At 44.4% G+C, this 23230-nt stretch overlaps 1 protein-coding gene across 5 annotated transcripts in view; it reads right to left on the bottom strand.

The window, feature by feature from the left end:
- Positions 1–672: 672 nt before the first annotated feature.
- The window catches only part of Kiaa1549l (KIAA1549 like), a 253160-nt gene continuing 230602 nt past the window's right edge, over positions 673–23230 (bottom strand). For all 5 annotated transcript variants that reach the window (XM_070032631.1, XM_070032629.1, XM_070032628.1 and 2 more), the window contains 4 exons: positions 16982–17079; positions 14457–14605; positions 11222–11373; positions 673–7002 (listed from right to left, as the gene is read on the bottom strand). In XM_070032631.1, coding sequence (XP_069888732.1) covers positions 6721–7002; positions 11222–11373; positions 14457–14605; positions 16982–17079 — 681 coding nt within the window. In that variant the 3' untranslated portion in view covers positions 673–6720. The remainder of the gene's footprint in view (positions 7003–11221; positions 11374–14456; positions 14606–16981; positions 17080–23230) is intronic.

The following is a 23230-nucleotide window of genomic DNA, read 5'->3' on the forward strand; positions in this document are numbered from 1 at the left end:
CCCTTGAACCACACTTTCAGCTCTTTTTGCATTATTTGTCAAATAGAGTCCTGCATTTTCTTCTAGTGGCCCTAAGCTGTGAACTTCCTATTTGTGCTTTATATGTGATTGGGATGACAGATGCATCCTGTAAGCATGATGCCCACCTTTGCTCCTCAGCTCCACCCAGACCTGAGCTCCTCCCAGCTCTGGAGTTCCCTACAGACAGCTGGCCCCTCCCTCCCTCTGCCCAGACCGACCTGAGCTCTCCTCTACCTCACTTCCAACCCTGAGACTCCGCTGCTACCTGGATAGTGAAGGGTGCCATGTGCTCCCTCTCTGGGAGAAATATGGCTCCTCTCGTAAACCTTGTAATCATCTTTCTCCTGTGCCTGCCTGCCTCTGCGTGGTCCCCTGGGATGGATGTGATGGATCCTTTCACATCCCGTGCCCCAACCCCAGCTTTTTGCTATTGGCTGAGATGAGATCTTGTGAATTTTTTGCTTCTGCTGACCTGGAACCTTAATCATCCCAACCTCAGCCTCTCATGTAGCTAAGAGGATAGGCATGAGCTACCATACCCGGCATTTGCCATATTCTCCAGCAACTCCCAGCAGGCATGATTTCATGTCTGGATTGTGAAAGAGATTCCATATTACCATCTGGAGGAGGTAGAAAGAGAAAGCAAGCAGGTTTTGGGGTATGAAAGCCTTTGTCATTTTATTTTACAATAAAAAATCCTATCAGCATATGAACACTCTGTTCCTGGCAGAGGCAAAGGACGTACAAAGTTAATTAGAAAGCAAAGCATTAAAATAACAACAGCTACATTCAGAGCTTCTGTTCAGAACTTTGCCCAAGTTGTCTAATGTGGCTTGAAAGAATTACTGGTCTGGGGTGGTTTTTCTTTTCTTTTCTCTTTTCATTTGTTTGTTTTTACCCAGAATCAAAGCACATAAGTAAGTACTTACACATCCTGAAATTATAGACAATGACAATAACAGCAACTCTATGCGGGGCTGGCTTTTGTGGGCAATTCCAAACTTAGGAATTTCTTTATTTTATGTCATTTTTCCTTGACAAGAAGTTATGTCTTGGAACATGTGACAAATCAATTCACTGGTAGGAGGAGCTGAAATATTTTGTTGGATTAAAAAACAGATTGCAATCTAATAGTTTAGTGAGAATCCCTTCAAATATACTTTTCAGACCCATGATGCTACATGCTCCTCACAACCACCCTGGGAGGTAGGAAATACAGGTGCTGTTACATCCATTTGACAGGTGAGGAATTAGACAGCAGTTTAAGGGAGTCATTTGAAGTCTAGAATATATACACGTTTTCAAAATTTCCAATCCATCCATACCCTTCTGATTATGTTTGGTACAATTTGTTTTTCTCTACTCTATCTTTGGGTGGGGGAAGAGGTGAGTTTAGATATAAAAAGAGACAAGGGGGAGGAAGGTGAGGTCACAGTTAATTTATGTAAAATTCACCATTCACATAATTCTGACCAAGGTCACAGAATGGGAAGAATCCGTTTCTACATTTCATGATGTAATGGCTCTCGATCAAATACAAGTTTGATCTCCTGCATTCTCCAAACATTCTTATTTTTGAGACCCAAAGAATCACAGTACTCAATATCTTCTGAGAGAATTTATTTCTGGCACAATTGCATTTTCTGTATTCCTTTTTCAGAAAACCCAATGTTTCAACTGTGGCGCATATCCACAGGCTAGGATTCTGCAACAGTTCACCTCTGAAATCAAAGAGACCTTTCTGTTCTCAAAGCAGCAACTTCTTGTACCTGGAAGGTCAGAGCCACTATAATACCAGTTTCACTTGAAGCCAATTTGTTTCAAAAGACTCTTTTGAAAGGCTCATTGAATTTCTCATCCATGCAAGTGTGTGGTTGTGAGCCACATTAATAGCACCTGAGCTAAGATCATGCAATTCAATTTACAAGTATTTACTGTCTGTTGAACAAGACACTGTGCTAACGAGGCCTTGGTCAGAGGCTTTCTTAGGCCCAGCAGCAGTATTCAGGAACTGGTGTGGGGGTGGGAAGTGACTAGGGCAGTCTACCAAGGGTTCAAGTGCATGCATTCTCACCTAATAGACAAGTGAGGCCCTTTCCTCTTTGCGGCAGTATCCATAGCGACTGTTCTTTCCAGTCTGCAGCAGGCTTCCTTTGAAGTTCCTGCCCAATCATCTTCTTTCTTCTGGGTACTAGTCCCTAACAAAAGCTCCCAAGGAAAGGGTCAATCCACAGTGTGATGCTTATAGGACAAGACCCTGCCTCCCTGCTTACTGCTGATTGGATGGGTTCATTCAGTAATAGATGAACTGGGCCAATCAGATTCCCCCAGTGATTGCCTAAGGGGATACAGAGATGGTAGTTAGAAAGTGGTAAGTGCTGAGAGGGAAGGGTTGTGTGGAGTGGTCATGGAGTGGGTTTTCAGCAATATGTGCACTAATGAGTAAGCTAGCTGGCCAAGGGAAACAAGCAGACTGAACAGATACACAGAAGCAGCGATGAAAGTCCACAAAGAGAGGAAGAGAACGTAAGAGAGCAAGAGTGCATGCATGAGGGAGACTGCCTACATCCTTTGACCTTTGGGCAGATATCCATTGTATCTATGAAATGCCCCAGTGTTCATCCAGTCAAGGCCTACACTGGAGCAAGTGTGAGTGGGTTTCTAGTCCATGTGAAGAATTATGACTTAATACCTTTAAGAGTGGACTAACTGGCAAAATTTAACTTTTAACACTTGCACCCCAGCCAGTCATTACTCCAAGCTAAATTATAATCATTCTATAAGAATCTTGGGCTATATTTTGTAAGGAGAGTTCAAATGGGTTTCTGAAGTGTGGTAGGAATTTAGAGTTCATTCAAATCATCTTTGCAAACCTTAAAAATAACACTTGTTATGTATTCATTCAACTTTGAGCTCCTGTGTGCTATGTAAAAGAAAGTGAAGCTCATTTATATATAATCAATATTTAATTTAATTTTTGATCTATTTCGGCCTAGTAGAAAAGCATTTTTTGTTAGCACTTAAAATTTAATTCCTTACCTTTTTAATCCCATATACTCTTTCAGAAGCTTTTCTTCTTAAAATCACAGACCTAACATTTTTCTTTTTGTCTTTTCCTTTCCTTTCTTTCCCTTCCCTTTCTTCTTCTTCTTTTTTTATTTTAGTGAGTGCCAGTACTGGAACTTGAACTCAAGGCCTAGGCACCATCCCTTAGCTTTTCTCTTCAAGGATGGCCCTGTCACTTGAACCATACCTCCACTATCAGCTTTTTGGTGGTTAATTGGAGATGAGTCTCATAGATTTTCCTGCCCAGGCTGACTTCAAACCATAGTCCTCAGATGTCAACCTCTCAAGTGGCTAGAATTATAGGTATGGCACCTGGTTCTTTTTCCTATGAAGATCACTCAAGATATTACAGGCCCTTTTGTGGGCTCTTAAAATAACAAATGCACAATATTACTTCTCCTAGGACTAGAGAATTCATTCTTACAAAATCCATTGTTTAAGAGGCAACTTCTTGTTCCATGGGTAATAATCACCACCTTGTTATGGACTAGGCCTCAGATCACAGGAACCAGGCCACACAATAGACCTTTGGGTTCCTGCAGTGCTGGCTTGCCTTCTCTGATGCAGGGCCTGGCACCTGCTACCTCACAAGGACAAGCCATCCGAGCATTTCTGTCTGCCTGTCTGGACTCATGTTGCTGAGAGAAAAACTTACTCCTATAGTCCTAAATAGCAACGAAGGTCACCATCTCTGCAGTGGTGCTTTTTGGAAAAAGCCAAAATGCATTTCTTTTCCAAGAATGAAGAAAACTCTTATGGAAACCAGTGCTGAAAAAGGTGTTTATTAGGCCACAAAAGCATCACCCTCTGTACACTGTATCTGAAGTTGGGTACACACTCTAATCATCTTTTTCTTGGCAAGAACATTATGGAGTCTCTCATTTGACCCTTGTCTATTATTTAAACTTCCGGGCACATTTAAAGAAATGGATCAGAAAGTATACAGGCAGCATGATGAAATGGATCATGAATTAGAAGGCTTGAGCTCAGACCTGGTCACCTCCACTTCTCTGGGCTTCTGTGTCTTCTTCCAAGGTCACTGACATCCATTATGGCATCTATGGTTAAAATGGAATTCATTGCTGCCCCTCTGGTGGCCCTTATGGAATCCTCTCTTCACTTCCATGAAGTGTTTTGTTTTGTTTTTTACCATCTGTGTTTCTCCACGTCACTTGTTCAGGTATCTATCACCTCCGTGAGGTCAGAACAACTGAACAATGGCACCTGTCTTCCCATAGTGGGAAAACATATGATTAATTTCTTCTCCACAGAAGGCTTTCCTCTCACAGACCTTTTCTTAAACTCACAGTCTATGATTTAACCTGTTATGTTTTCATTTTCTCAGTGAACTAAATTTCTGGAGTCTGCAGAGACTACAGCGATTCACAGAGGCTCCAACCTCTTAGCCATCTGGAGATTCACCACTGCCAACTATAGACTCATGGGCTGGAAACCACTTGCACATCCAAAGCTTAGACACCATCTTTTGAAACCTGAACATCTATTTCAATGGCTCTAAGTCTTGAAACTTCATTTTTACATGCAGCACCTTGAGGCATTTACCAAGTAGACAAAGTACTGGGTCGATAGCATTGCATTAATGAAGTATTGAGATTACTGATAAAGCAGGAAAATGTAACTGACTTTGTCACACTCACACCATTTGCATGAGAAGGCTGAGTTTCTTTGGCTCTTTGTTCATTCAAGGGCATGGAATACCTATTTGGACAGACTTAGGCATTGTGTTCATCTGTTGATAAAATCTTGCACTAGCCACAGTGCTCTGCAAGCTGATTTAGGTTTTGGACTACGACAACTGGCCACTGGTAGAAATATACCATATATACACATGGAAATTACAAAAATACATTTTATTTATAGTTGATTTCTTTTGAAAGTAACAAAAAACTAACACTATGAAAGATCAACCAGCATACTAAAAAGACACTACCTAGTTATCATCCAAACAAGAGATGTGTTTGGAGATTCCATGACACATCATTGCTGAACATTCCAGAAAGGACAATTTGCCATTGGGAATTAAAAAGAGCTTCTTGGGAAAAGTCTGTGCTTTGACAGTTTGAGTCTCCCATACTAATCAGTTCCCGCTCTCCTCTCAACTTGTAAATTTTCACCTTCATCTTCTCTTTCAGTAAAGACCAAAGAAACTCATGAGGACAGTGGACAGATGGGCTCAGAAGAGAATGGGTAGAGCTGAAGCTAGATGGGGCATGGGTGAAGGCAGGACAGGACCCTGTTCTTCAACAGACACCAAAGAAGCCCCGCACACCATACTTAGCTCCCATAGTTGGGGAAGGAACTATGGGTCCCCCCCACCCTTTGCTACTCAAAGTCAGTGACTGTTTCATTGCACCAATAGGCAGTCAGTGCCTGGTACCCCCACATTCTGCAGGAGGATACCCATGTCAGGGAGGGTAACATGGGACCTCTCAGCCACCAGGTAGTAGACCTGCCATTTCAGCACAAGTCCTCCTGAGTCCATCAACTGACAAACTCCATATAAGCATTGCTTAAAAAGTTATTTACATTTAAATTCAAATCAACAGATTTTCTACATTCAGAAGCTTCTAGAAACAGAGGCTGCAGCCAGGGAGGCCTATGGGTCCTCCATTCCTGTTTTTGTCTTTGTTTTCCTTTTTAAAACAGGAATCAAACACTTTCCTTTTGTATCCCTGGGCAGCACGTGCTGGTCACCATGGTTGAAGAGACAGGTTGTCTTGTGATAGTCAATATATCTATTATCCCCTCCAAAGGGATCGGCTCCAATTTAGGCCATCTTCAATGCAGACAAAGAAAAACCTTTACAAATAACAAGTTTTCGTTTGTAGGATCCTAAAAGCTCTTAACCTTGATTCTGTTTCAGTTGAGTTCTAACTTGTAAGATACTCTTATTTCCAAAATGACACCACCTTTTAAAAAGTCTGTCAACACAAATTTACCATTCCTGTTCATCTTCTCTCTTTCTTAGCCTTCAATTAATGGGAGGAAAAGAGTCAAGACTATTTATAGGCATAACCATTGGGTCTGATTTTCATCCAATTCATTTGACTTTGAATATGAGCCGTTAAAAGCAAAGGGATTCAAGTTTCTTGGCCAGAGTCAGTGTCTCCCTTAGAGACTAGAGATGATTTTAGCATTCATGGGCACGGCTGAATGAGAGAGAGGACAATCTGGTGCTCAATTTATACTCCTGCATTGCCTTTAACACAGAAAATATTGACATGCAGAGGTCAGCAAAGATAAAGCTATATTCTCCCCCATCTGGTGATTCATTAAAATGTGATATTGGACAAGAATCTGTACGTTAGCTAGTACCTCTCAGAGCTAAGTCTCCTTAGGGAAATCCACCCCCAGTTCCAACACTCACAACAAAATATCAACCATATGGTCCCAAGCAGGGACTTCTTAACCCATAAGCAGTTGTGTTAGCCAAAAGATGCAGTTGTTCATGAGTTTCTTCTTGTTTCCCAGAAGTCCTGCTGGTCATCCTTTTAGAAACAGGGAGAGGAAGACTCACTTGTTGTCTGTTTCAAGACCCCACACATCGGGTGTGAGAAACCCAAAGCCTATTTCCACAGAGTGTGGAAGGCAAGGTCTCCCAGGGCTAAGGCATTAGACCTGGAACTCAAACATGTCTGTCTGCTTCTTGGCCAGCTTGGCCACCTCCTCCCGGATGGCCTTCACGAGGGCTGCAGTAGAGATGTTGGTCAGTGGAGTGTCGGGGGGGTCATTCTCTGCTAGGCTCTGCTGAGAGGCAGCTGTGGAGGGCACAGGGACCTGCTCCAGGCTAGGGTGCAGGTTGGAAGGATGGCTGTATTGGCGAGGGAGCCTGGAAGGTGAGCTCTGCTGATAACGAGACCGGGGGTAAGCCTCAATGTATCCAGGGAGGGGTACCTGAAGAGGATGTTGGGAGAAAAGAGAAGAGTCTGGGTTTAGGAAGAAGCTCAAGTCCCAGAACACAGCTGACTACACAATGACAAAAACAGTAAGGCAGTAATTGAGATCTCCCTTATCAGGACACTAATCCCATTCATGAGGGCCTCACTCTTAGAACCAATCACCTCCTAACAGTCTTACTTCCTAGTACCAGTACCTTGGCATACATAACAGGATTCAACAAATGAAGCAGCTTTTGGGTGGAAACACAAAAACATTTGGACCAGCAATAGGGCTGTGTGATTTAGTAATTTTTGGATAGGAGAATATATGGTAGAGAATCAGCCCCTCCTATCCCTGCCAGATGTTCTGATGCTCTTCCCTAAGGAGGCTGATTTCTGAGAACAAGGCTAACCCCTGAGCTGACAACCACTGCTGGGTGTCAGGTAGAGGAGGAGTCTGTCTTAGCATGGATGTTCTAGGTGGTGGGGATAGATCAACAGGAAGTATGGAGGAGGGTGAGTTCTAAGGCTACCACTGTGGTCCAAATAGGAGCTTATAAGGACTCAAGCAAGAGAGAAAGGGACTAGATAGATGTCCTAAAGTTTGAGTTTGGGAACAGCTGCTAATGTTGGGTCTTCTGGCTATGAAAGGACAAGTAAATCAGAGCTGAACTGTCTAAGTCCTTGGGTCACAAGAGCTATGAACACAGAGTAAATGGAGTAGATGAAAAATCAAGGCCAGGACACAGGACACACTTTCAGAACTCAGCTGAAATGTCCTTATTTCCATGGGCTTTTTCCAGCCTGACATTAGCCTAAGGGTCCTTATGAAGTGTTTCCATGTAGTTTCTATAGTGTGACGGTCAGCCCCCGCCACCCCCTTGCCTTAGTGAAGGAGGATGTGTCTTACTTGCTTACTGTTGTGCATGAGTGCTTAGGATTCTGCCCAGAACATGTCAGGGTGTCTCTCAAAGACCAGGCTTCTGAGGAGCACAGTTTGGAACAGCAGGTATCAAACCTTTGAGAAGAATGCTGCCACATCCCCTCATCCTGCATTTCAGATTCAGCTAGCTGCACAAACTGGACTTAAAAGTCAATGTCCAACTCTTGAGATCTCTCTTTCTCTCGGAAGCATCAACTTTTGGTGCTAATAGCTAGAACAGATAAGGGATGGCTGACCCCTATGGGGTGCCTTCAGAGTAATGTTCATAAGCAAGGAAGAGTGGATGATAACCTGCTTTTTTTTTTATAGTAGATATAGGGTAGCACCACCAGGCCATTCAAAATTTATTGAAAATTACCACTTCTTCCTCAGCTAGTACCCATTGATTGCTGCAATCTTCAGTTGAGTCTGGAAGTCTAACACTCAGTCATTTTCCATCTAACCCCAAAGATGAAATCTGTTGTTAATCCCAGGTCCATGCAATCATATTTATGGTAGCTTTTAGTATCAGAAAGGTCAGACATCCATATGAAGGTCAGAGCCTTGTGTTTCTCATACCATTATGGAAGTTGTAGATTATCCCTGGACTAATGCTGACAACTTGTCTCTCTGAGCTACCTGCATTGTTTCTCACATGCTGTCAATCATGCATCTTGCCTAGCTTGCTCAAAGCCTGGGTAAACATCCCTGGCTTAGCTTCAGGGTAACTGGGAACCAAGAAGAATCTAGTTAGACCACACCAATCTTTCTCATCATTAAAAACCATCAGCAGGAAACTCATTATCTTCTCAGTGATGGAGAGGATTCCAGGATGTCCAGTTATCTTGCCAGACAGGTTAGGTTTTCATTTGCTGGGCTCCTTCTCCTTTGTGTCTTAGGTGATATGAACCCCAAGGCCTTTGGCTGTAGCCACCAGCCCAGTTGAGTTAGCACTGATGAGTGTCTGAAGACGAGGGTCAGGATTTGAAAAATACTTCCACTGACTCCCACAGAGCACAAGGTGTAACACTGCACATGGTGGGTGAGCTGTCAAAGTCAAGGGCTTGTTGCCTCGTTAGTGCATCTAACATCACCTCCTTTCTGAAATGTATACACACTAGTTTTAGACTCGAAGATTTTTATGGAGTCAAATGATCAAACCATGTCCAAAGACACCAGCTATTTAGAAAAGCCAATAATACAAAGAAACACAAAGGGGCGAGAAAGAAAACAAAAGAATAAAGAGAGACAGGGAGAGAGAGAAAAGAAAGAAAAAAGGAAAGAAAGAAAAGCATAAGCCATAAAGTCGCACAGTATTTCACACAGCCTTAAGAGCAGGCAATCACTCTAATTCCTCTCTTAGAGCTTATTTACTCTAACTTTACACACAACTCCAGTGAGCTCAGACATGCTTCATTTGAAGATAATAGCACAGCATATTAGGAAAAGCATGTTTAAGGATATGTGTATTACTGGAAGTGGGGACACTGATGGCGATAGGAAATGCCAGAGAGGAGCAGGGTCAGGCAAAGGAAAGCCATGGTGAGCCACGGTAATGAGTCCAAAAATTATATTAGTGTGGATATAGTCAACCTGAAGACCATTAGGGCTCATCCTCCAAGCGCCATTTTAGTACAGTGAGGTATTCATTATGATGATGCTGAATCACTCATATAAGACAAATTAAATTATGTGGTGCCTTCTTTTAAAGAAGGAACATTCACTTCAGAAATGTTTTTATGCAAATGGCATATAATTTCAAATATTGCAGAAATGAAAGGAGTAAGCTTTTGGGCAACAGGAAGGTCAATGTTGTAGAATTATTCCATGCTGTCATGTAGATAGAGTTGTCTGCCGGGCAGTGGCTCAGGTCATGATTCCTAGCTACTTGGGAGGTTAAGATTTGAGGATGGGGAGTATGAAGCCAGCCTGGGCAGACAAATATGAAAGATTCTTATCTCCAATTAACGAGCAAAAAGCCAGAAGTGGAGATGTGTCTTGACTGGTAGAGTGACAACCTTGAAAAAAAAGCTGACAGCATAAAGCCCTGAGTTCAAACCCCAATACTGACAAAGAAGAAACTTAAAAATAAATGACATCACTCCAAGGAGAACAGACCTGATGCTGAGTTGAGGCTGTAGCATGCTGAGTATAGACCCCAGAGGTTGAAACACAGAAAGAAATGACCTTGACCAGAGTCTGTTTCCTAACTCTAGGATTTCATCCACATCCTAAGAATATCACCCCACATGACCAAATAGCCAGGAGTCCCCCGGGCCTAACCTGGGGCACAGCCATCTTTGTCACCCCTCATGGGTGCTGTCATTAAGGGAGCAGTCAAGCCACCAGCACCCATTTTCTGTATTTCCTCACACAAAGGCAGGTTTGAACTTGAGTGACAATCTAGGTAGTGAGACACTAAAGGACCAGGCCGGGCCAGTCTATGACTGGAAGGTAGACAGGAAGTCATAGGACCTAACGGTAATAAAACTTCCATCTCGGGCTTTCTAAAGCTTCATTTGCTGCCTTTTGTTTTACAACTGTATAGAATACCAGATGTCAATGGCTCACACCTACAATTCTAGTAACTCCGGAGGCTGAGATATGACCATTGTGGTTTGAAGCCAGATCACATAGATCAAATCCAAGAGACTCTGATCTCCAATTAAACACCCAAAACCAGAAGTGGAGCTGTGGCTCAAGTGGTAGAATGCTAGCCTTGAGCATAAAATCTAGCAGACACTGCCATGAGTAAACAGTTCCAGTACCAGTGTGCACGCGCATACACGCACATGCACATGCACATATTATAGACTATGACAGATAAAATAATTAATTCAATGAACAAGGAATGAGACAGGTATGGGTTTGAATTCTGATCCTGGCACCTTACTGGCCGTGTGGCCTTAGACAAATTACATTGCATGACTGGGCCTTAGTTCTATCACCGGCAAAATGAATTAATCATGAGAATCATAATCCTACCTGCTAGGATTTGTCATGAACATGAAATCAGATAATGAAACATCTAACATGGTGCCTGGCACATAGAAATATTCAACAAACAATGGTAGGTATTCTTATTCTTTTAAATGCACACAATTAAGGTTGCCTTGCTAGGAAGAGTGGAGTCTGTACTGGGTGATGAGGCTCAAGTTCCTTTGCCAAAGGACACCCTGTCTTCACACACAGCCTCCCTGCAAAAGGTTGACTGTAGCCACCTGGTGAGTGGGAGTAGGCACTCTGTTTCAGCTATTGATTCCATTCCCCAACCCCTGGGAAAGGTGACCATGTAAATGAGCAAGGGTCTCACCGAATCCGCCCACTGGGTGGGGAGCTCATTCTCTCCAGCGTAGGACATCCAGGCCTGGCTCCTGTAGGACGAGGGAGGCGTTGGGATGAAGTAGCCAGTGAAGCCGGGTCTGTTGGCAGCTGGGATGGCAAACACTGCTGGCACCGTGTTACCTGGCAGGGAGGAGATGGGGGTGGAGGGAGATCAAGAGAGGGTAGCTTTAAGATCCAGCCTCCGAAGAGCTAAATAAAGCCTATTTCACAAGCAGCTAGGATGTCAGCAGGGTTCCATAAATCAGGTTTGAGTTACTCTGGCTACTGGTGGCTCATGCCTGTAATCCTAGCTACTCAGGAGGCTGAGATCTGAGGATCATGGTTTTGAAGCCAGCCTGCTCAGGAAAGTCCGTGAGACTCTTATCTCTAATAAACTACATAGAAAAAGCCAGAAGAGGGGCTGTGGCTCAGTGATAGAACACTAGCTTTGAGCAAAAAGAAGCTTAGGGACAGCACCTAGGCTCTGAGTTCAAGCCCCAGGACCAGCACACACACACACACACACACACACACACACACACACACACACACACACACACACACACACACACACACACACACACACACACACACACACACACACACACACACACACACACACACACACACACACACACACACACACACACCCCAAAATGAAAATCAGCTCTGAGTTGAGTAGAGCTGGCTGGGCTGTACTAGAATTGTAGCTCCATGTAAGGTACAATGGTGAAGATTCCAGGTTATCAGAGCATTAAGGAGGAAGGTGATGCCAGTGGGGGGAACTGTATTTCCATGTTTGTGCAGCAATTCTAAGGTCACTGTGCACAGTGGAGCAGGTGGTATCCTGCTCAAGGTATCTGGCCTAGAGGCTAAGTGGGATCCAAATCCTGCCTGTGTTCTCTGCCAGACATGGGACTGCTTTCACTCAGGGGAAGCAAAGCTGTTTTCTAATTTCTCCAAATGCAGCGTGGCCTAGCAGTGCTTGACTTTTCCCACCTTCCAGCCTCTCAGGCAGGGCCCAGCTCGGCTTTCACCCATTGGCCTGTCCCTACTGCAGCTAAGGAAGCTGAGGAATTCAGGAAGGCCTCTGATACTGGCTCTTGCTAGGGAATGAGAGGGGAAAAGTCTGGGAGCATAGGGGAAATTGGAAACTATTAGTATGATACCAGCACAGTCAACATGGGTGGGTATTGTCTGCAGTGATTCAGACTGGCTTTGATACCAGGCTGTCTGTGTCAAGGAGCTCTGATCAACTTCCTCTTCCCCACACCTATACTCTTGATCTGCTAGCATTAAGAAAGAATGCCTCACAGTACAGATACTTCCCTTCCAGGAAGAATTTTTAAAAACTCAAAAGTCTGGGTGAGGAGGTTCCATGCTTGTAGTTCTAGCTACTTGGAAGGGAGAGATCAGGAGCAACATGGTTCAAGGAAAGAACTGGCAAATAATCAGTAAGAAATCTCATCTCAATAAACAAGTTGGGCATGGTAGCATAGGCCTGTAATTCTAGCTCTATAGGAGGCATAGGTAAGAGAATGCAATTACAGGTTTGCTACAGGGGAAAAACTTAAGACCCTATTTAAAAAATAACCAAAGCAAGCCAGGTGCTGGTATCTCACACCTTTAATCCTAGCTACTCAGGAGGCTGAGATTTGAGGATGGAGGTTCAAAGCAAGCCCAGGCAAGAAAGTCATGAGAGTCTTATGTCCAATTAAGTTCCAAAAAAGCTGGAAGTGGAGTTGTGCCGTAAGTGGTAGAGCACTAGCCTTGAACAACAACAACAACAATTAAAAGCTCAGAGACAGTGACCAGGCCCTGAGTTCAAGCCTCAGGACTGGTGTATACACACACATACCCACCCCCCCACATACACAAATAACCAAAGTAAAAATGGGCTGAGAGGTGTGCTTGGTGGAGCACCGGCCTGGCAAGTGTGAGGCACTGGTTTCAAACCCCAGCACCACCAAAACAAACAAATAACACCCTCCAAAAGAACAAAAGAAATGGACTATGTGGGTGAGATTTGTAGACACCATGAAGGCTTTAATTAGTGCAATTAGGCACTTGAAGTTTTAGCCTAAAAGTGTTGAGTGGCCTGAATAAACCAAAATAACAATTGGGTCATGAGCAAAACTCTCTGTTCCGTTTTGTCATTATTTGTCATGGCAAAATTCTGGACACAGATCAAGATTCAAAGCCAGCTTTGGCAGAAAAATCTGAAAGACTCTGATCTGCAATTAACCAGCAAAAAGCAGGAAGTAGAAGTGTGCTCAAGTGGTAATGTCAGCCCCAAGCAGAAAAGCTGAGCAAGAGCACAAGGCCCCGAGTTCAAGCTCCAGGACCTGCCTGTACCCCAAACAAAACCAAAACCTATGGCTTGAAGATTTTGATTACCTGGGAAAGAAGGGAAATGTCTGAATAATGCTTTAAAGATAAAACAAACTTTAGCCAGGGTGCTGGCGGCTACACCTGTAATCCTACCTACTAAGGAGGCTGAGGTATGAAGATTGTGGTCTGCAGCCAGCCTGGGCAGGAATGTCCAAGAGACTCTTATCTCCAATGAAACATCAGAAAACTGAGAGTGGAGCTATGGCTCAAAGCGGTAGAGTGCTAGCCTTGAGTACAAAAGCTCAGGGACAGCACTCAGACCCTGAGTTCAAGTCCCCACAACCACCACCAACAGCAATACAAGAGATAAACATTAAACTAAGAAATCCACCTACTTCTCCCAAGAAAATCTAAAGTATGGCAAAATGCTAACATACAGTTACCTTTAGTATAACTTCCCCCACTCTGATCTTTTTGTGTTTTGTTTTGTTTTCGGTCGTGGGGCTTGAACTCTGGGCCTGGGCACTGTCCCTCAGCTCTTCAGCTCAACGGGAGCACTTTACCACTTGACCAAAGCACCACTTCTGGTTTTCTGGTGGATAATTGGAGATCAGAATTTCATGGACTTTCCTGCCCGGGCTGGCTTTGAACTGTGATCCTCAGATCTCAGCCTCCTAAGTAGCTAGGATTATAGGTGTGAGCCACCAGGGACCGGCTACACCGACATTTTATGAGGAATAAAACCAGTAGCTCTTGTAGTGAGGGATAGGAAGTCATGAGCGGATCAGGTGCGGTGGCTTTGGTCCCTGATGGGGGCAGGCAGCAGCTTTGGGAGCCAAGAGGATGAAGGGCTCAGAAGCAGGAACCGGGGTCCCTTTCTTCCTCTTTCTTACCTGAGTAATTTAAAGCTGACTGATCCAATTGTGCCACCGACACCGGACCTCTGGACACCTGGGCAAAGGAGGCACTGTCATGCAGCTGGGCCTGCTCAGGCCCCGAGGACTCGGCCATTCGGGTCTTGCTGCCGATGTCTGAGGTGGACCTGGGCAGGGAAGAGGATGTTGGTCCCTCACCTTCAGGCCAGTGGGGTTGGCAGCTTGGTCATCTTTAGTAATGGGCTGATGCCTTTAAGCTCTATGAAGGGGTGGGGGGTCCTTGAGACTTGTTTGCCTCCAAATACCAAAGGGACTTCTGGAAATAGGTAGATAGATGTATTGCAGGAGGCATCTAGATTTGTAGCTGCTTTCCAGGTGGCCTAACCCTGGAATCATTTTTGCCTATTCAAGGTCAGTTCTCCCTGAAGGGTGGTTTTCTGACTTGTGGGTGGGTAGTAGAAAACTTAATCCACATAAAAGAAGCAAAGCAATTAGTACTGAGTGGTAGCTGGGGATGCTTGGCCTGGGAGGTGATGACATCATCATCAGCCAATGGGAAAGCTCCATCTGGAATGCCTCCCCCCCCCCTCTGTGTGTGTGTGTGTGTGTGTATGTGTGTGTAGGATTTTCCTGTGGCTGACTTTAAAAGTAAGCTAGGATGCTGGGGAGCCACTTTTGCTGCTACTAGGGCAGAAAGCAGGAAGCCATTGCTCTGGGAAGGGCAGGCTGCTTTCTGGAGCAGGAGACAACCAGCACTTGGTGATCATTAGGAATAAGAGAAGCTCTCTGCTCTTTTTCAGGCCCCAGGCAATCAGAGATACAGGTCCATTTAATATATCATCTTTCCACTTAGCGCTCAGGAAGCCGTGGTAGAGGAGGGCAGACAGCTCAGCAAACACAGGCACCGCCCCTGTCCATAGTGTGTCGTCCCTGCCATCCACCTTTCCTGGCAGGCAATACCCTTCACCTGAGGCAGAGGCTTCCTTAAATTAAAATGGGAGGCCAGTAGCAAGTGGCAGCCTACAGGATCATCTTAACTACTAGAGTAGAGCTGTCACAGTAAAAGCAGAAGACATCACAGCAAGGGAGAGAGGGCAAGGGGGCGGGGCCTGGGCTCCTTTCTTCGCCCACCCCCTTTCTAAGTCTCACTTTCCTCATCTGTAAAAGGAACGAAGTGGAGAACTTCACTTTGAAGGTGAGGTCCTTGTTTCATTCTGTGAGTTCTAGGATGGAGAGTGATCCCTTGTGTTGGCACAGAGGGGCCTGGGAGGGGCTGGTGGTTGGCAGAAGAAGAGATGCTGGTTATCAGCAGATGAGCCCCAAGGACCCTCTGATCTAGAAGTCCCTGGAGTAACTGCGAAGTAACTCCTCTTTCCTAGGAGGAGGCTGTGAAGAACTGACTGCAGAGTGGGGCTGAGAGGTGGAATGGAGGGTGGGTGAGGGTTGGGGACATGGCTTGTACAGGCATCTCCTCTCCTTCCTCCTTGTGCCTGCCGATCACCGACAGCCTTGGTGCTTGCATGCTGTTCCAGGCTTCTGCTACTATGCTTTCAAGGTTCTGTTCTCTCTACTCTGCAGAGACCCTTTCTGAGGAATCCTAGAGCTTTCAGCCACTGCCCTTACTTTTACAGATAAGTAACTGAATCAGGGCCAGTAAACTAAGACAATTAGCCTGGCATACAGCACGGCCCTGGCAGGTTAGTGAATGGAACCCCATTGCTTTTTCCCCACACTGGTCTCCACTGCCTCAAAGGGTAAAGTCTCCACAGCCTTACATTCTAAGCCACTAGAGCTGAAAACAGGATCTTTTCTGGGAAAGCTCATATTTTTCTCCACCATTTTCATGAACCACACCTGCAGGCCACAGCTGCGGTGTGAGTACTATATTGGGAAGGCTGAGGCAGGAGGGCCAGGGCAGAAGCACAGTCCAGTCTTCTAGTGCTCATGACTTTGGCGCTTCCTGCCCATCTTTATTTAAAATAGTCATAGCATTATGGAGCAAAGAGAACATTTAATAAATGCTTCCTATTGAGATGTTTGAGTTAGTGTACCTAAAGCCTCTCTGCTTTAGAAGTGAGGAGTTGGGGTAGATGCCCAGACATGTTCCCCCGTGGCCTCTCAGACACCCCCTAAGGTGTGCAAATGTGACAGGAGGTACCCTGTCTTATAGTCTTATAGACTTGAAATATAGACTCATAGACTTCTAAGTCTTTGAGTCTATAAAGACTTATAGACTTGAACTAGACCCATTTTTACATGCTCAAAGTCAGGGTATGGGGCTTCTATCTGACCTTGAGTGTTTTTGACTATGGATCTTTAAGGACTTTCTACTTAGAAAGACAAGCATTGGTGATCCCTTGTGGGTTTGCACTTCCTTTCTGGTACTCAAGATGTCTCCAGGGACACAGCTGCCTTTACAGGTGATGCACCTTGAATGGAGCAGGCCACGAGGGGAATTTGCCGGTGATACTACTCATAGGGCCTGTTTCACACGAGACTAAACCTTTCCCAACTGTTCCAAACCAAGAAAGCAGTTGTGTTACCGCCTGAGGGAAGTGACAGCCACTGGGCCAGTCCGAGGAGGTACAGGTGGTGGAGGAGAGCCCATGACCATTTCAGGAAGCTGGGAAAACCTGTAAGCCTGTGAATGAGACAAGCAAATAGAAGAGATTTGTTAAAACCCAGAGTTGATCACCACACAGGTAGAGAAAGCAAACTTGCTAGGGCCAGACACTCCTTCCTTCCTCAAACCTGCTCCTTTAATCTTCCTTAACATGGTCCAGACACCTCTTCTCTTTCATCTTCCACTGCTCTCTTCTTTGCTTGGGCCACTGTAGTTCCAGAGCCCTTCAGTGTTTCTGGAACCTGCCATGTTTTTCCCTGCTTTGGCTTTGGGACATGCTGTTCCTTCTATCTATGATGCTTTTCACGGCTCTTTCCCTCATGCCATTTATACTGTCCTGTAACTGCCTAGCACACCACTTCATCCCTCTGTTACTTTTCATCATGGCAATGACCACCTCTGGCATATACAGCTGCTTGTTTATTTATTATCTTGATGCTAGTTAGACTGTACTCTAAAGGATGGAGGGGCAAGAAGTTGTTGTTAGTGATATCCTCATGCCTAGAACCTAGTCTATAACAGATGATCAGCAAGTACTAGATGAATGAATGAGTCATTGAGTGGGTTGTGCTTTCTCATGGAAGGCAAGTTTAGAAGGGTAAAGAAATGGGTTTGGGGTCAGGGGAAATGTATGGAGGGTGTGATGAATAGACGCTCAGTCACTAGGCAAATCAGATGGCTTCTCTGGACTCTGGTGTCCTCTTCTGAAGTCGAGATGTTGGTGCGGTGCTGTGTCGGAGGGCTTCTGAAAAGATAGGTATGCCTGGGTATGCAAGTATTTTGCAATCTATAAAGCACTCTTTAAAGATAAGAGATCAGAACTTCCAAGAAAGGAAAGGCTCTTATCAACAGGTAAGGGTAGAAAAGAAAGATGGACAGAGTTGGATGTGATCTGAAAGAGTCAGGCCTTGGCCTCCCCAGAGGAAGAGAAAATCCAGGAATACTTGTTGAGAAGACAGAGCTTAACCTACGCTTCTCATCCACTTTGTTCTTGAGGTATCATTCCTGTCAGCTCACTTGAAGAATCTTAGTGATGAATGTTTAAGCTTGAAGGCTTCAGGACAAAGCCCAGCAAAATGAGGACTCCACTGCCAGGACTGTTTTCATTGAAAGAGGTCCTCCAGCATCACAGTGAACTGCTTACTTGTTAGGACAAACCCATGCAGTGACATTGAGGCTCTGGTTAGAGCATGCTTCTTGATGCACTGTACCTCTTGCAAATTGAAAGATGCCTGCATGATGTCCTTCCCCCACAACTCAGTAAACTTAAAAACATGTGCTGAAACCAGAGGTAAAAATAGTGAGCAGACAGCAAATGCACAGGGAGAATTGCTCAGAAGACATGGAGCCTGGGGACTGGGCAGGCTGAGGCAGCTGAATCTGAGACACTCATCCAGCCTTGGGCCCTTCTGGGAAGGAAGGCTAGTAAGGCTCCCAGGCTCAGGCAGAGGAAACTGTAAGTTCTCTTTGGAGGGAACTGTTGCTATAGTAGGCCATCAGGATCAGCACAAATAAAGATGAAACAAACAAGAGCTGCTCATAATCCAAGGCTATAAAACATAGCAGAAAAGGAAACTTGGAAACAAAGAGATACAGATCTTTAAGGACTTTAGAGTTTGAAATCTTCAGGTATAAAGGACAAAATAACAATGTAAGAATGTGTGTGTGTGTGTGTGTGTGTGTGTGTGTGTGTGTGTGTGTGTGTGTGTGTGTGTGTGTGTGTGCGCGCGCGCGCACATGCTGGTCTTGGGGTTTGAACTCAGGGCCTGGGTGCTGTTTCTGAGCTTTTTTGTTTTTTTGCTCAAGGCTAGCACTCTACCACTTGAGCTACAGTTCCAGTTTGGTAGTAAATTGGAGATAAAGTCTTCCAGACTTTCCTGCCCAGGCAGACTTTGAACCACAATCCTCAGATCTCAGCCTCCTGAGTATCTAGGATTGTAGGCATGAGCTACCAAAGGTTGGCAAGAAAATGTTTTTAAAGCAGGAATTGACTAGATGCATCTTTCTGGTCATACATTGTCTTCAGCATACTTGACAATGACTTTTAGGAATAAAACGTGGATGAGATTAATACATCTGAAAGCAGATTTGAGGAATTTACTACAAAATAATTGTGGATAAAGAAAATAGAAAAGAACAGAGATGGAGGATGGGATGAACAGCCTAATGCACCTAAGCAAAGTTCCAAGGGGTAGACGTGGGAGAATGGGAGACAGGTAATATTCCAAGAAGCCATGGCTAAGAATCTTTCAGACCTGATCAAGTATATTAACAATTTCAGGAAGTACAATGTGTCCCTAGCAGAAACACAAGCAAAGTAAAACCCGTTGCTAGATACCTAGTCATGAAAGTTAGACCATCAAAGGCAAAGAGGAGAGCTAAAGATGCCAGATTGGAAAGCCACAGGACCTTCATGATGAGGGGGATTAGACCAACAGGTGTTTCCTCACAGCATCTGGAAGATGTGGAACTCAAAGTGCTGAGAGAAAACTACTGTCAACCCCAAATCATTCTCTTTAGCAGAAGAATGAAGTCATCCGCCTTTCAGATCCTGAAGTTCTGACTGGGCCAATGTGGAGAGTGTGTGACAAGGCTGCATGTCCACGTTCTGAGCCTCAGTAAGTTACAGATGCTAAGCAGGCATCTAGGATCCCACTAGAATCTAGGTGTACTCGATTCTGAGCAACTTGGTGTTGGTAGCCATGCCTGTCTCATCATCCCTTCATTTACAGGCAAAGGACTTGTGCATATACCAGCAATACCAAATCCTCTTTTCTGAGCGGATGTTAAGGGAAGTAGCAGTAAGGAGATTCAGTGATTCCATTCACTTTCTGGAGTCTGTCCTTCTGTTTTGCTTTGTTTTCCTTGTGAAATTGGCCTAACTCATGGTTTTCCAAACATTTCTTTAGCCATGAAACCATTTTTGACAGACTGTCATATATGTAGATAAGTGTTTCTATGAATTTGACCATCTATTTCATTTTCTTTTCTTTTCTTTTCTTTTTTTTTTTTTTTTTTGGGTCTGGTCGTCAGGCCTGAACTCTGGGCCTGGGCGCTGTCCCTCAGCTCTTCAGCTCAAGGCTAGCGCTCTACCACTTGAGCCACAGCGCCACTTCTGGCTTTTTTCTCTTTGCTTATGTGGTGCTGAGGAATCGAACTCAGGGCCTCAGGCATGCAAGGCAAGTGCTCTACCACTGAGCCACCTTCCCAGCCCAATATTTCATTTTATTATCATTATCTGTGATGACACTGGGACTTGAACTCTGGGCTTCCCAGTCTTGCTTGGATTTTTCGTTCAAGGCTGGGGCTCTACAGCTTGGTCCTCCCCACCTCCCTGCTGGCTTTTGGTTGGGTAATTGATGGTAAGCATCTCACAGATTTTCTGCTTAGACTGGCTTCTAACTTTGAGCCTTGGATCTCAGCTTCTTGAGTAACTAAAATTACAGGTACAAGCCACTGGTACCAGCCCTTTGTTTATTTCATGATGCTCTCCTGGGATACCCCTAAATCCTAAGGTTTTGCAAACAGTTTGGAAATCATTGTGCTCAATGTCCTTTTAGCTTTCTGCTCCATGATTATCAATAAGCCAACAAGTAAGGCCTCCTTTCCTAAAAAGGGTTTATAGCCTCTCTTCTTTCTTCTGGCCTTCATACTACAGAGCAGACAATCTATTTTTATCACTGTTTCTTGGAAGGCTTATGGTGTAGTCAACACAATTTCTCAGCCAAGTAAAAGCTTTCTCTACCTGTCTATCCCATAGCAGTTCACCAAGATCTGATTAAAAGTTCTGAGCTTCTGACAAGCACCAAGGGAGTTCTCTTCTTTGGAAGATTTTTTCTTAGGTAGACAGCATGATTGCACAGGAAAATAAATAGTGAATTTTGGGTTGTATCCCAAAAGGGCCATAGAAAGGCAGAAACAGAAAAGCAGCCAGACGAGGTAGTTCAAGCCTGCAATCCTAGCTACGTTGGAGGTGAAGATCTGGGGCACTGCGGTTTGAGACTAGCCTTGGCAAAAAGTTCAAGAGACTATTTCAGTGTATGGTTTGGCACAGGGGCACAGGTCCTCATCATCTCAGCTACACAGGGATGCACAAATGTGAGGATCAAAGTCCAGATTGGCCCAAGATAAACCTGAGACACTATCTCAAAAAATAAACAATACAAAAAAGCTGGCAGAGTGGCTCAAGTGGTAGTGTGCTTGACCAGCAGATGTGAGGCCCTGATTTCAAACCCAAGTACCATCAAAAAATTAATAGCTGGGTGCTGGTGTCTCACGCCTCTCATCCTAGCTACTCAGGAGGCTAAAATCTGAGGATCATGGTTCAAAGTCAGCTTGGGCAGGAAAGTCTATGAGACTCATCTTCAATTAGTCACAGAAAAAGCCAGACGTAGCTGTGGTTCAAGTGGTAGAATGCTAGTCTTGAGAAATAGGAGCTCAAGAAAAGCACCCACGCCCAGAGTTCAAGCCCCAAGACTGGAAGAAAAAAAAAAAAAGACACAGAGAGACATCATATGGCCTGTGTACATGGGCTGAAGAAGTCCTCTCTGCACCACCCTGGTGTGGATTCCCTGTGCTTCTAGGCCTCTTGTCTTTGCATTCTTGGTTGATTCTTGTGTATTTGGAGTCTGGCTTCTTCTGCTTATGATTGGGATCCCCTGAAAGCCATTACTCAACTATTGTTCTCAATTCCATGACAGTGGTTGGCAGGTATCCAGTCTGGCGCCAGTGGTAAATCTTTTGGGAGTCCCTGCTCTTAGACCAAGAAGGAGATCAGAGACTCAGAACTGAAGGTGGCCTTTGCAAACAGATCTTAGCCTAGGTGTGACCTGTACTGGACAATCATTGGGCTCAGAAATTTTATTGTAATGTAGAAGGAAGAAGGAGACCAGTGTGTTCAAAACTCTATTTCTGGCTATGCTGAGAGTACCTCCTAGGTAGGAGGTGAAGGGAGCTGGCCCTACCATACGAACAATTTTGACATAGAAACAGGGACCTCATGAAGACAAGAGACATGGGTTCCTTTTAATCCTTAAAAACCTGTCACCCCATTGTCCAAAAAGAAATATATTCTTTATCTGACTTATATAACTGTAACCCTTCTGTACATCACCTTTGTAATAACAATAAAATATTTTCAAAGAAAAAACCAAACCTGTTACCCACTAAGCGTTTCTCATCTCCCTCGTCAAAAGTTTATAAAATGTGCCTGTCTCTTAATTCATTTTTTCGTTTTCTTTTTTTTTGTGGTGGTCCTGGGGCTTGAACTCAGGACCTGGGCACTTTCCCCGAGCCTCTCTGTGCTCAAAACAATGCTTTACCTCTTGAGCCACAGCACTGCTTTCCAATTCTGGGTAGTTTATTGGAGAGAAGAAGCTCATGGACTTTCCTGCCTCTGCTAGCTTAGAACTATGATCCTCAGATCTCAGCCTCCTGAGTAGCTAGGCTTACAGGGGTGAGCCACTGGTGCCTGGCCCTTATTTCTTGATCATAAGAATAAAAAAAATAAACTACCAGCTACAGGATAATACCTGATGTCTCCAAGGACAACCTGGTCACTAATCTGTGTCTTATATGGGAAAACATCCTAAAACCAGGCAGAAGGGGTCTTGAATCCTGGTGATGAAGTAGCTGCACACTGGCACCTGATATATTGGAATGTTTTTTATCATTAAAAAGTTCAGTGGGGGATTTTCTGTGTCTTTAAGACTAGAGGAAAAAAAAAGATGGTCAAATCTCTGATTTTATCCTAATGAAGATGTGTCCCTCATTGACTACTTGGGAAATATTGAACTAATAGAGATAATGTATGTATACCAGTAGTGACCAATGGAGCTCAGCAGATGGCAGTGTCACTGCCATCATCATCATCATCTTGAATAACTGTCAATTTCATCTGTAAAGAGTCAACTGGAGAAGATGTATTAGACCTGATGCCTTAAGAATCTCCTACTTTCTCAGCAAAAGGAAGGCTATAGAGTATTTTCATTCCACTTGGCATAGACCCATTATGGCTGCTAGAAGAACTGGAATGGTCATTAGCCTGATTTCTCTACAGATTTAAGGGGTAAAACATGATCAAAGACTCCTGAACTTCACAGTAGAAACCCTATGCTGCCAACAGCAATCTTTCCCATTGGGATGGGTACCAGTGCATTTAAATCACAAG

This window comes from Dipodomys merriami, unplaced genomic scaffold (genome assembly GCF_024711535.1).
Source record: "Dipodomys merriami isolate MVZ:Mamm:240054 unplaced genomic scaffold, mDipMer1.0.p SCAF_21, whole genome shotgun sequence".
Classification (NCBI taxonomy): domain Eukaryota; kingdom Metazoa; phylum Chordata; class Mammalia; order Rodentia; family Heteromyidae; genus Dipodomys; species Dipodomys merriami.